The sequence below is a fragment of the Apodemus sylvaticus genome, chromosome 10 (genome assembly GCF_947179515.1).
Source record: "Apodemus sylvaticus chromosome 10, mApoSyl1.1, whole genome shotgun sequence".
NCBI classification, from domain to species: Eukaryota; Metazoa; Chordata; class Mammalia; order Rodentia; family Muridae; genus Apodemus; species Apodemus sylvaticus.
The window spans coordinates 99,251,893-99,266,289 of NC_067481.1; the positions used below are offsets into that span (position 1 = coordinate 99,251,893).

At 48.9% G+C, this 14,397-nt stretch overlaps 1 protein-coding gene across 1 annotated transcript in view; it reads right to left on the bottom strand.

Annotated features, from left to right (window-relative positions):
* The window catches only part of Srl (sarcalumenin), a 39,712-nt gene that overhangs the window by 4,419 nt on the left and 20,896 nt on the right, over nt 1-14,397 (bottom strand). The window contains exons 2-5 of the mRNA XM_052196002.1: nt 10,006-11,322; nt 7,352-7,453; nt 5,773-5,868; nt 928-1,044 (exon numbers count right to left, since the gene is read on the bottom strand). Of these exons, the coding sequence (XP_052051962.1) occupies nt 928-1,044; nt 5,773-5,868; nt 7,352-7,453; nt 10,006-11,322 (1,632 nt within the window). The remainder of the gene's footprint in view (nt 1-927; nt 1,045-5,772; nt 5,869-7,351; nt 7,454-10,005; nt 11,323-14,397) is intronic.

Here is a 14,397-nt window from a genome sequence, read left to right on the forward strand (position 1 = left end):
AGGTCCCTGCCTTCTCCTCTCACTTTTTAATTGTGCCAGATACACAGAACATAGCATTTACCATTTTGATCATCTTTAAACCTATTGTCCAATAACATTAAGTATATTCACATCATCATGAGTCAGTTATCCTCACTCTCCATTCCCAGAACCTTATCATCTTCCCACACTGAAACTCTGTCTCCACTAAGTAGCACCTCCCGATCCCCCTTCCCTGGCAACATCTACTCTCTTTCTGTCTCTGAATTTTTCCTACTGTGGCACCTCATATGAGTAGAGTCAAACCATATCTTTGCTTTAGTGCTTGGCTTGTTTTGCTTAGCATATTGTTTTCACGGTTTTTCCATGTCAAGGATGTATCTGATGTGTTCTGACATCATGCATAGCTCACTCCTTTCTATATGTGCAAATCGTGTGTGTGTGTGTGTGTGTGTGTGTGTGTGTGTGTGTGTGTGTTGCATGGCACAGGGGTAGAAGTCAGAGGATAGACAACCGTGGGTATTCTCACCTTGTACCTTGCTTGATGCAGAGGAGACTGTCACTGCTGCACAGGGCAAGTTAGCTGGCCTCTAAGCTTTTAGGGGTGCTCCCATCGCCAGCCCCGATCTCCCTGTAGAAGTTCTGCAATCTCAGATGCATGTGCTACTACACCTGGCTTTTATATGGGTACTAGGGGACCTGACTTCAAGCCCTCTATCACTAAGCCTTCTCCTTTCCACTGTGTGCACAGACTGCTTGTTGGTTTCCCTTCATCCAGCCATGGACCCTTGAGTTGTTTCTACTTTGGGGCTTTTTTGACTGGTGCTGCCATGGAGGTGGCAAAGTTTCTGGTTCTTACATGTTATTTTCACTACTATTATTAAAGGCATACACGCGTTTTAATTCCTCATCTGCTTTCACAATATATACACCCCCCTCCCAAAATACCTGTATAAAGCTGGTATCGAGTATCTTCTAAGCCAAGGAGGTAGTTTATCATGGTGGATTTGCCCACACTCCACGGTCCCAGGAACAGCACCATTGGCTTGGAAGTGATCTCCCCATCTGTGGACAACGGGAATTAGAAACAGAAGTGACTAACATCAGTTCTTACTTGACAGGCGCAGCACTGTTCTCCAAAGCACTCTGCACCCCCCCCTCTTCCCCACTGTCATCTGGAGCTTGTGGGGTTCTATGCGAATCAAACTGTGCAGTGGTCAGGGGCACTTATCTTACTTTATAAGACCATTCACTCCTGGGGCTAGAGAGATGGCTCAGTGGTTAAGAGCACCATCTGCTCTTCCAGAGGCCCTGAGTTCAATTCCCAGCACCCACATGGTGGCTCACAACCATCTGTAATGGGATCTGATGCCCTCTTCGGGAGGGTCTGAAGACAGTGACAGTGTACTCACAAACATTAAATAAATAAATAAATCTAAAAAACAAAAACAAAAAAGAGCATTCACTCCAAAGACACCAGGAGCCATTGTTTGGGCCTTTTCCAGATTCTTGGCACATCTGCCTGCACCAGAAGGAGGAGTTGGGTGGGTTGATACATACAGGCTCAGTGCTTACGCCGGGTGCAGTCTCCTGGCTTAATCTAGAGAATGTCTCACAAAAAGGACAGAACTTCCACACTGAGAAAGACGGAAGTTTGCTACCTGGATCAATAGTAAGAAAGGACATGGAAGAGACCTGTACGTGCCTGAACGCCCCCCCTCCCCCCCAGCCCCAGGCTCTGCCTGTCCACACCTCTGCAACTCTCCTGTCTCCTCACTGGGGCTCCCCAAATCATCACCCCAAGCTCAGACCAGTCTCTTTAGCCCACGACAAGTCTTCCAGGGTCTGAAACCAAACACTGAAAACTGGGAATCCTTAGGTTCTTGGGCCCTGAGGCCCAGGTCCTCCGAGACTCCATGCTAGGAGTCACACCCTGCCAAGGCTGCCGGGGAGGGGTGTGTGAGAGAGAAGCAGAGTTCTCTAGTGTTTTCAGAAGTAAGGATGGGGGGCTTAGGAGGTGCTCACTGGCCGAACATTTGCATAGTGTGTGTGAGGCCCTGGGTTCAGTCCCCAGCTACTGCAAAAATATAAAACACAACCAAATATGGGCAAAGAAGCAGGTAAGAGCCTGTGGGCAGAGGTCTGGTTTCTTATTGCTGCTTTCTGGTCCTCTAGGTTCTTTTCTGAACTAGCTCCACTGGGCACCTGTGCTCTCCAGACCTTTGTCTTCCTGAGCCTGCAGGCAGATCTCAAAATGTAGCCCTCCTCCTTAAACTTCTTTTTCATTTATTTCTTATAATTTTGTGCAATGTGTTGACTCAAAAGTCTGAAGTACAAAAAGCCCCAATCTGTCTGGGTCATAACACACTCTCTATTAGGTAACTAATGCTGGGCGGGTGGGGTGGGTTTTTTCTATTTCCTTTTGAGATGAGATTATATTTCCCAGGATGTTCTGAAAGTCCTGGGCTCAAGAATCAAGTGATTCTCCTGCCTCAGCCTCCAGAGTAGTTGGGACTATCTATATTTGTGTACCACTACCCTAGACACCAATGCTACTGTCTGGCATTGTCCAGCTGCCTTGCTGTGTCTACACCGTGTTGTACATACCAGTGTTGTACATTCTTTTCTGTACAGTGTATAGTATGAATCCCTTCTGCGCCTAGCTTTTGGATGTACTAGTTTTGTTCCTTTTGGGGGGTAAAAGCAACGTCCTAAAAGATGTCTTCTACATGGTGAACACAAGTCCGTGGGCTGGCCCTTCCCTCTTGTGTGTAAGCATACACAAGAGGTACTCAGCCTGGGGACAGGATGGATAAGCATCTCAAGAGGGTTAAGCCCAGTTACAGATTTTTCCAAAAAGCCAGTGCTGGTTATGTGAGACAGAGCTTCAGGTGTTGCTGTTCCAACTCTGCACAGCAGGGGGCATCGTGGGCATATGTGGGAGGCCAGTAATAAGCTTGAGGGATAGGGGTCATGCAGGAAGCTGGCGAGACATTAGGACAGAGAAGCCAAGCCAGAAAGGGAAGCCAGAAAAGAGCCAATTGGCCTGTGCTGAGAGCCAATCCAGGGGCAGCTGGCAGCCTCTTGGCCACTGAGGCTTTAAGTTTGGAGTTTCCCTGGGAGGGTCGTGCCACTCTCGGTGTCAGAGTAGGGAGAGAAGACAAGCACAGAAGACAGAAGAAAGCCAGCTGCTGGCAGATTCTGTAACATACCAGGTCTGCACATGCCCTCAGAAGCAGGAGAGGGAGACTGGCTCTTAGGCTTGTAAGAACGGTATAGGAACTGACAAGGGAAAGAAGCACTACCTGGGTATTAGGTTCCTTTTCTGTAGAGTAGGAATATGTATGCCCTCAGCTACCACAGCTACTCAGTAGGCATTAGGGTTATATGGAAATTGCCAGGTAGCACAGGAAGAGATTTGTGATATGATTCACAATTAAAACAGGGGCTGGGGTCATAGCTCCATAGGAGAGCACTTGCCTAGGATGCTCAAGGCCCTGGGTTCCATCCCCAGAACTGAAAAGAAAAAAAATAACAATTACGAAAGCTTTAAACCAGGAGTAAGAGTAACTGTGGATATAGCTCAGTGATAGCAAGAATCCTCTGGGATGTTCTTGTGGATACAGATTGGAGTTTTTCAAGACAATTTTCTAATAATGATCAAAATTAATTAATTGCAGTGTTCTACAATAATTTTTAAACATGTATTTGTGGGTCTGGGCTATGCCGAAGGATAAATCATGGGAATTGGTTCTCTCTCCCCACCACATAGCCCAGGGATTGAATAAGGCTGTCTGGGCCGCCGGTGCATTCTCTATGTGGCCATCTTCTCAGCCCCTCTACTGTACCATTTTAAAGACAAAACAAGCAAGCAAAACACGTCCTACAAATATCTGTACACAAAATATACAGTGATTATGCTAGTGTTTGGGATGGTTTTATTTCATTTTGTTCAGAGAGCATCCCACTCTAAGGCCTGAAATTCTGTAGCCCAGGCTGGCTCTAAATTCTTAGTCATCCTATTGCCTCAGTGTTACAAGCGCTGAGACTATGGGCATAGCCACCATGCCCACCATGCCCAGCTTTGGAACGTGTGTGTGTGTGTGTGTGTGTGTGTGTGTGTGAGTGTGTGTGTGAGTGTGTGTGTGTGTGTGGATGGATGGATGGATGTTTGGGGGGATGCACAGCTTGGTATGTGTATAGAGGTCAGAAGGCAACTTGCAGGACCTGATTCTGTCCTACCATGTGGAGTTCAGGAACTGAACTCGGGCTATCAGGCTTAGATGCAAGTGCTTTTACTTGCTGAGCCATCTTACTAGCCCCACCTGTTTATTTGTTGTTTTTTCAAGACAAGATTTCTCAGTGTAGCCCTGACTGTCTTGGAATTCACTCTGTGGACCAGGCTGGCTTTGAATTCACAGAAATCCACCTCCCTGTGCCTCCTGAGTGCTGGGATTAAAGGTGTGTGCCACCACACCTGGCTTCTGCACACACACACAAAAAACAAAAAACAAAAAACTGTTTTTATCTTTTTGAGCTCTGGCTGCCCTCGTCTCACTATGTAAACCAGGCTAGCCTCAAACTCATAGATATTTGCCTTCAGTTTTTTAAAATATAGACAATCTACAGCACCTATTAACCCCAAGGAATTGGATACTGGTTGTACAGTATTCTTAGAAGACAGGACCAAGAAGCTTCAACAAAGAATAAGGATGAGTCATGCATGCATGCACATGCATCTGTATGTATATACACACATGTATATACACATATGCACAGTTGGCATAATATGATCCCATGTATGTATGAAGAAAAAGACATTTGTATATTCACAGATATAGAAGAAATGTCTGGAAGGATCTATTACATCCTGTAGCTTTGAGCACTAAACAAACTGGGATAGTGGGTGTCTCTGGAAGTAGAATTGGATAAATTGGAGATTAAGAAACAAATTGGGTGTGGGAGGGGTGACACGGTGTGATGTTGTATTTTGGGGACAGGTCCTTGCCATGTAGTAGCCCAGAACTCGCTGTGTAGTCTGATCTGTCTTCACAGTTAACAATTCTCCTGCCTGTGCCTCCCAAACTCTAGGATTACAGTTATATGCCGTCATGCCAGGCTTTATTTTTCAATTTATATTGTTTTATATTGTTTGAGCACCGTTGAAACAAGTATGTCTTACTTTATTATTTTGAAAACCAAGTTTTAAAAGAATCCAGACCCTATCTGGGTGCAGTAGCATACATGAGTAAACCCAGCTATTTAGGAAGTCAAGGTTCTAAGGTTCTAGAAGTTCAAGGCCAGCCTGAACTACATCGTAACACCCTGCCTCAAAAATTATCATCCTTGTTGTCATCAAAGTCATCATCCCCACCACCGCCACCACCACCACCATGGTCAACATGGTCATCACCCAGGCCCTCAGGAGGCCTTCCAGGAGGGACAATAAGAAGGTAAGGAGGACTGTAGGTCATATGGAAGCCAATGTAAACAGGCCTGGAGACGCTTGGGCTCAGGAGGGACCACCCAGGCCTTACTACCCTGGAAACCAAAATTTGCTAAGACAAAGTGCTTAACAATGAAATCTCTCTGACAGACTCTTACAGTACTGAGCACTCGCTCCTGTAGGAGAGTCTGGTGCCCAGGCCTGAGTCCCAGTCCTCCAACCCTCAGGAAGGCTCAGCTCCTGGAGTCTGGGCATATATTACACATGGATCTTGTGAGCCTGTGTGGGCACCAGGGTGGTGTGAGTGGGTGAAGATGAGAGCCCGATTCTGGGCCAGGAAGCTGTACCTGTGATCTCGTGCTGCCGAAGTTCATTGTACTTGTAAGACTGCTCCAGGGGCTTGATGGATGTATGGTAGATCTTCCGAAGCCGCTGCAGCACCGCTGGGGAGGGCGTGAGGAGTAAGCTTCAGTCAGAGCCACCCCAGGCTGCTCCTCAGCCTACAGCGATCTCATATGCTGAGAGACTCTATCTCTCCCTGGTGAGAACAGCCACTGGCAGCTAAGACCGTGGAATGATTGTGCTTGGGAAGGAGTTGGCCCACATCCCACCCTCAGAAGTCCTCAATTCAAAAGCATTTTCCTACCAACCTGAAAAGCCTCCTGAGATACTTTAAAAACGAAATGAAAAATTAATTCTTGGCCAGGCACTTTTAATCCTAGCATCCAAGAGACATGATAACTGGGTTTCTGTGGCCCCAGGGGTACTGTAGTATACACAGCAAGCTCCCGGCCAGTCAGGTTAGATAGTGGGACACTGTCAATAATAATAATAATAATAATAATAATAATAACAACAACAACAACAGTAGTAGTAGTAATAGCAGTAGTAATTGTTGTTATTATTGTTATTGTTGTTGTTGTTATTATTATTATTATAATTCAGGGATGTGGCTCACTAGGTAAAGTACCTACTTAGCATGCACAAGCACGAAGCCCTGGATTCAGTCCCTTGCACCATGACAATACAGGTAGGGTGCTTTGCACCTATAATCTCTTCTAGGGAGATTAGGAGTTCAAGGGTACTCCCTGCTACTTAGGGAGTTTGAGTCCAACCTGAGCTACATGACTCGTCTCGGGAAAAATTAAATTGAAACCCTATACTCTCTTCCTCACTTCAATGCTGTATCCAGAAAGTCGAGGTTGCCTTCAGCCTGCCTGGAAGCTCTCTCCTTGGGAGATGAGAACCTTGTGTCTTTGCCTCTGTTTAAGGTGCCAAGGTCTAGAAGGTAAGGAGGCCAGGTGCCAGCAGGCCCAGGGCACAACGATCCTGGGAGAATTCAGACATGCCCCATAGGGTAGCAGAAACCCAGGGTACAACTGAGAGCTTTGGGGTGTCCTCCTTACACACAGACAGTGTAAGGAGCGGTAATCAGGTTAGTACAGTTCCTGTCCTTGCACTGTTGTTCTCTGACTGTTCTCCGACTGTTCTCCGACTGTTCTCTGACTGTTTGCCACGAGCAGCTTGCTGCATTAATCTGAGCTTGGCTAGTTGATCAGTTAAGAAAGGATAACAAGCTCCCACTGAAATCCTTGGTTCAAAACAGAATAGGAGACACAAAAGAGCTTTGTAAACTAAAATCCAAAGCAGTAAGGATGAATTCTTATTAGCCACCCTCCCTGCCCAAAGGCGGTGGTGGGTGGTAGGGTGCATCCTACCGGCGATGGCTCTGAAGTTTACCTTCAGATACTGGGCTCTGATACTGGGCCCTCAGCCTGGTTATCTTCCCCCCCCTTCCCCCCCTTCCCCTCCCCCACCTGAGCCCCTCACCGACACAGGGTTCTCCTCTCCTTTCTGGTTCCCCCAGCTTCAGAACTACAGAGCTCTGGTGCCCTGGACCCCAGCCCATCCCCCTTCCCCAGTTACCTGAGTAATCGTCAGCTGGTTTGTCCTCGTTCAGCATCAGGGTTTTCTCAATGTGGGAGCGGTCCCTCATGGGAGCGTCTTCACTCACATCCTCCGCCTCTTCTGGAAGAGAAGCAGACAGCTCGGGGTCAGCAGAACTGAGCCAGTGGTGCTGAGAGCCTCACTGGGGTGGAGCAGGGCGGGGCCTCGGGGAGATGCAGAACAGAGTTGCCAAACTGAATGCTTTTTAAAGGTAGACATAACTTTTATGACCCGTGATCTGTGTGTTTGTGTACATGCTAGTGCACAAGAGCATTGGGGGTGGGGGAGGCATGTGCGGAGGTCAGAGGTCAACCCGTGCTGTCATTCTTCCAGATCTGTCCACCTTGTGCACTTCTCTGCCTTTTACTTTTGACAAGGTCTGTCTGTCACTGGCACCTAGAGCTCGCCAATTAGGCTTAAATAGCCAAGGACCTATGTGTCTGTCTCTCCCCACCAGTGCTGGGATTACAAATGCACAACCCCACAGTCAGCTTTTTCTGTGGGTACTGGAGATCAGACTCAGGTCCTCACAGTTGTGACGTGAGCATTTTACTGTCTGTGATGGTTGGTTTTAGTGTCAACTTGCCACCCATCAGTGTCACCTGAGCCTCATTCATCCTGATTCCCTTAATGAATGTAGGGGCCCCACCCACTGTGGGTGGTGTCACTCCTGGGCAGATGGGCCTGGGCTGTATAAGAAAGCAGAGGGAGCGAGTCATTGGTCTCGGCCTCAGTTCCTGCCTCAGTTTCCCTCAGTAGATGGACGGTAACCTGTAAGCCAAGCAACTCCCTTTCTCCTCCAAGTTGCTTTTGTGTTCCATCACAACAGAAAACAAACCAAGACACTGATGAACAATCACACCTCCCTTACTGTATTTATTTTTTTTTTAACTGCATCGAGCACAGAAAGTGATGTCACACACCTGTGATCTTAGCACTTGAGATGCAAGAGAAGTGAATTTTAAGGCTGGGCTGACCCAGGCTGGATAAAAAGATATTGCTTCAAACAAATAAAACAAATTGGACACCTGTCACATGCCGAGTCCCACAGGTCGTGCTGGCCATGCCGTAATGCCTACACAGGCGCAGCCCGTGCCCTTAGGGAGTCATCCTGCAGTCTAGTGGGAATGAGCTGATGAACTGTCTTTAAAATATATGGTGATTTTGAGTAGTAAGGAAGCTGTAGTACCTTCGAGGGTCTAGGAAGAGTATTTGCAGGCTGATCAAGGGATGCCTGAGAACCCTTCCCTGACATCTGCTGTTGAGCTAGAATTAGTAAAGAAAAGAAAGTAGCTTCCCATGATGGACCCCATAGGATGCCTGACAGGGAGAGAGCCAGGTGCCCCAGAAGCTGACTAGACAACGTCAAAGACCAACACTGGGATTTGCACTTCATTCCAGAGCAAAGAGAGCTATTGGGAGATCTACTCACACCGAAGACCAGCTGAATGACCATCTTATCAGAATAACACCGACTGGAAATGAGTGGGCGTGTGACTGTATGTGTATGTGCTGACAGCAAACCAGAGATGCCCATGACTGTCAAGCCCTGGGTAGCGTGTCGTTCATGTTCCCTAGCCTCTGGGGTCACTTGGTTCTAGCAGAGCTGCTATTCAGGGATCTAAGATGAGCGGGCTTGTGGATAGAGGGAGGCCAGTGTCTGCATGTGTAGTGTTTAGGCAATCCCTGCTCCCGGATCCAGATATGATAAAGAAAGCTCACTGCATGCGGCTCCACCTCCTTGTAGAAAGAATAAGTATGTAAAGAGAACACGAACATTAAGTTCTGTAAGAAGCCAAGCACGTGGTGCGTGCCTGTGATCGCACGGCATTCTAGAGGCTGAGGCTGGAAAATCAGGAGCTTGAGGCCACCTTGACCGTTATATAATGAGCTCAAGCCCAGCCTAAGTACATAAGCTCCTGTCTCATGGGGAAGGGGGCGGCTTTAAGGAAATCTGTAAGGAGTCCATCTGGAAAAGTGAACGAATGACCCAGCCTCTTCCCCGAAAGCCAGTCTCTCCTATCCACACACATATCACACGAGCTCTGCAGGTCCTAACCACATCACCCCAGATGCTGCCCAGTGGCTCAGCCCCTCTCCTTCTCCTTCCCTGTCCTCAGAGGGCTGCTCTACTCTAGAGGAGCATTTGAGAGCAGTTAGAGTTGTAGTCAGTCTGAGTTTTCACATCCTGATCCTAGCCTTTTGATTCCTGCCTTTTACACCTCATGTAAGAAGCCTTCAAGAGCAGACATGGGTTCTGGCGCACAAGAGGAGTGCCTAATGGTTCCTAACCTGCCCTCCCCCTCCATACGCTTCCCTCCACCAGCTGGTCTCAGGACCATAAACCTACCATCAGTCCCTGTCCTTAGGACTGATCCACACCTAGCAGCCCTAAAGAGGAGTCTCCTTGACCCTAACTCAAAAATGGCCTGGTCTTCTGGAGCTTCTTGCCAGACCCAAGGTATATTGAAGGTAAGCAGTTAAGGAAGTGCCTCAGTGGACTCTCTGGACTGATCTGAGAGCCAGAACTAAGCAGGGGTTCTCCCACCCACCCTGTTTATCCCACAATGTATAGGATTTCCATAAAGAATGTATGGGCTGGAGATGCTTTGCCCTGAGGAATTCATTCCTACCCCAATGAGCAATTACAGGATTCCCTCTGCCCTGTTGTCTCTCTTCGGATGCCTCTGCTTCTGTGTCCTGGGTCTTGCTGCCCTCGGGCCCTGTGTTCAAATCTTCCACATCAAGCTGGACCCCTTCTTCCTCATGTCCTGTGGCTCCTGGTGTTTTCTGGGGCTCTCCAGCCTCCCCAGGGGTGCTCCCCTCTTCTTCTGAGCTAGCTCCATCACCACTGTCTTCTCCAGACTCTTCTTTAGATGGAACTCCTTCATCCTCACTTCCATCTTCTTCACCACCCTCTTCTTCAGAGGAGGCCTCAGCCAGGCCCTCCTCCGACATCCCTGACACCTGGCCCTCAGGAAGGTCATTCTCGGTCTCCCTCGTCTCGGAACTCTGGGTGTCCTCAGACTTTTCATTGGCCTCTATAGCTGAGCCAACCTCCATGCTAGATCTAGGCTCCCCCTGGTCCTCAGCCTTCTCCCCAGATTCTGTAACCACCTCAGCCTTTGATTCTTCTGCACCTTCTTCTGCCTCTACTGCAGAAGATGCCGTGTCAGAGACTGCATGTAGGTCTGTGGGCTGGTGATCAGGCCCTGGGAGGGCTGTCTCCTCTGACTGCAGGGAGTGGTCCTGGGGCTTGGCCTCTGCTCCCTCGCTGGTTTCTGCAGCCATGTCAGCCTCTGATTCATCTCTAGCAGGTATGGCATCCTCGGCTCCGTCTAGCTCTGAGGATTGGTGGGCAGAGCCTGTGCTGCCCTCACCTTCTGCCTCTTGGGTAGCTTCAGACTCTGCTGTCCCTGCTGCTGCTTCTTTCACAGGCCCATCTCCTAAGAGTCCCTGTAATTCCTCAGGGGCCCCACTACTTCCCTCCTGCACTTCTGCCTCCATACTGGCAACCCCCTCTGTGGGGACCCCCACCCCAGCCTCCTCCTGTCCTGCTTCCTCTCCAGAACTGAACTCTGGCCTCTCTTCTTCTGGCCCCTCAACCCCTCCTGGAGGAAGGGCGCCTGCTGCATGTGGGCCCTCCTCTTCCTCCCCAGGCCCTTCGACATCCCCAGGTGGAGCTGACTCTGCAGCTGAGGTATTGGACAGGCTAGCTTCGGACTCGGAGCCCTGGCCGTTGGCGGTGGAAGGGGCCCCTGCAGGAGGCTGCTCCAAGCTCTCAGCCCCCCTGCCGTCTGAGTAGTGAAGGAGCAGGTTCTTGTCTCCAGGGGCCGCATCTGCATAAAGCGCCCTTTCTTTCTCCTCTAGACTTGCGTCTCCAGCAGAGAAATGATTCTCCAACAAATTGCCAACATCTTCTGTGCCACCCGAAGCAGAGACTTGCAGTTCTAAATGATTAGAACATGATTGGTCAGTTCACAGGGTTGGCACTGCCCTGCTTCTCAAGAGTCTATCTCAGTCTAGCTCCCACTGCAGGAAGCTCCATGTGTGCCTGCTATTTAGTGTTACGCCTCCCAGCTGGGGTCCTCTGGGTCACCTGTCTCCCTCCAAGCCTGTAGGGTCTACAGAGTCGGGAGTCAAAGGGTTGACCTGCTGTCCACCTCTAAGGGTGTTAGTTGCTGCAGTAACCTAAGAGCTGCCAAAGCTTGACCCTGACCTTCAAGTCTTCCCCCTGGGTCCTAATGACTATATATGGATAGAAACTGGGGTGAGACCTTCCAGTCCTTCCTCAACCTTGGAGCGGGTGTGGCACGTGCCACCTGGCTCCTGAGGCGATATTCCAAGATGGGACAAATGCGAGCGCATTCCTTTCCTTGTCGGTTCCTAGAGTCATTAACCAGCATGCTTTTTATACTACTATCAGCAAAGGAGTGAAAACAGGTGTTTGGAGGCCAGATAATCTTAGGTTACAAGGCAGAGTACTTAGGGGATTACTTGTGGCTCTCGGCCTTATGAAGTCACACATCTAACCCTGTCCCCTTAAGGGCAGGCATTTGCTGGCCTCCCTACCTCAGATTAGAGGAAACAGAGCCTGAGGAGGAGACATCCAAAATGGGCAGGGCCCGGGCTTCCCAGTGGCCTCAGCCAACCCCTTCTGAGGGGATCCCCTTCTAAGGTCCTGCAACTGTACCCACAGAGCAGAGGGCACAGGGGGAACAGAACGAACAGGGGCCCGGTCTATGCCAGAGACTGCCATCAAGGGTCAAGTTGGGTAGTTTTGGAAAGTGGGGTGCGAAGCAAAGCTTGGGCTAGCCCTTCTGATCTTCTCTCCCAAACTGGGGTCTGCTTATGGAGAAGGCCTGCGGGAAACCGCAACCCCGCGGGAAGGGGCGGGATGCAGACTCCCCACTTCAGTGTGACTAAGACTTCTCTCTCCACCTCTGTGCTGGAAAAGGACCCCCTCTCTTAGACAAGGCCTAGTGTTTGCATCATCTCCTTCATTGAGGTAACGAACCCTCATCTCCAGGTACCTCACCCCTTACCAGTTCTCAAAGGCAGGGGCAATCTCCAGCCCTCAGGAATGAGTGTTTTCTCATTAGTTCCCACAGTTAGTCAACTGTGCCAGCTCCTGAGGGGTGGGAAGCTCTGGGGCACTGATTGTAGAGGAGCCCTGTATACAAATGTAGAAAACTTTACCCCAAGCATACTAGTATACATGGCTGTTTATGAACTTGCTCATCTTGTCTGGAAGATTCTAGATCTGAATTAGTGATGGTCTTTGCCTTGCCACAGAATCATGGCCACCGTGTGACTAAGAGGTGATTAGAACACAGAATTGCCAACTCGTAGTCCATGATGTATCCAGGGGACACAGGAACCTTCTGATGGGGATCCCAGACCCTGACTATATTTATCCCCTTTCCAAGATTCTGTACCTGGCTCCTGGGTAGCAGAATTTGTGTTTTAATTGTGTGTTCCCAGTGTGTATGGCCCTTGGATGCTCTCCAGAAAGTTCTAGAAGAAGTATGTATTTACATGTAGGTACCAGTAAGGTACCTGGTTCCTTGGTCACAGCAGGGGGAGCTAATATTACTTGCCCTGCATTTCTAGATCCTTCCCCTGCATTTCTAGATCCTTCCCCTGCATTTCTAGATCCCTAGTCCTTGACAAGAATCTGGAGAGGAATTTGGTTTTATCTAAGGAGACTGACAAACCTCTGGGCAACAATATGTATAAATAAATATGAGAAACATTCACATAATTATTCACCATGCCAGGCAATAGGAAACATCTCAGTCTCGCTTAAGACTTAGAAATACTTGCTTCTGTAAAACAAGTATTACTTATGTCGCTTTTATAGGCTTCTGGGCCCTACTGGTGTCACATAGCTAGTGACAGGCTGAGGGCCTTTGAAAAGGTCATTGCCTGACCTCTGAGCAGGGTTATCACTCCTCAAATCGTGGCCCAGAAGCCAGCTTCTTCCTCGGCATCTCCTCAGAGTTCTCTGGAGACAGAGATCTTGGGCACTAGCCAGGACACATGGATCCTCACAGGTCACGATGGATGGGGGTCTCTGGTCTGCACCACTTCCTCTCTGCTCCCGTGGCTCCCCACACATGGAATCACCTCGTTCCTGACTCTTAGTTCCTCCCCTTCACATTTAAATTATCCAGGATGCAGCCTCAGCAACAACAAAAATATCCTCAGTAATCCCAGCACACAAAGTTACAAACCACGGCAGCTTCAAAGAAAAATAATTTTGACCCCAAGGCTTCTGATCCCAGCCCCTCCACATTGAGAGGATCCCCTCCAAAACAGCGGTAGTTACTAGCTGTTTCTCTGATAAATCTAATCCTTTCCACAGCTCCTGTTGTTCTATGATGATCAAGATGTCGATGATAGTGATGGTGGTGGTGGTGGTGGTGGTGGTGATGATGATGGTGGTGGTGATGGTGATGATGGTGATGATGGTAATAGTGATGATATGAACTAAATAGCTTCTAGATCTGGCTTCTCATTATATTTCTGATAGTTTCAAAAGAAACTCTGACTCCAATGAGAGTGGCGTCTTCCAAAAGAGCATGAGAAACCACATGTTGAGGAGTTACCTGCGGCCTTCAAATTGCTGTGTTTCCACTTTTAGATACCGGACTATGTGTGTATATGCCTTAATATCTCCCATCTTTTTACCTTAGAGCCAACCTGCCCCCTGATGTCTGCTAAACAGTTTGGAATGAAAGACAGATGCCCGCATGACCTTCCTTCTCAGGCTAAAACGAACTGCTCTGGCAGGAAGACTTTCAATGAAACCAGCTGTCCTGTTGGAGCTCCCAGGGCTCAACCTCAGGAAGCACTGGACCCAAGTCCGTTGTGGGAGGCACATCTGATGCTTGGTTCCTTGAGACCGGAGGCCGGTGTCCTTCCTCTCCTCCCCTCCTCTTGCCAGAGCCCCTGTTGGTGCCCGAGGGAGGAGGGAGGAGAGGACACAGAGGATCCCGGATGGGCTGAGTTCTAGTGGAATG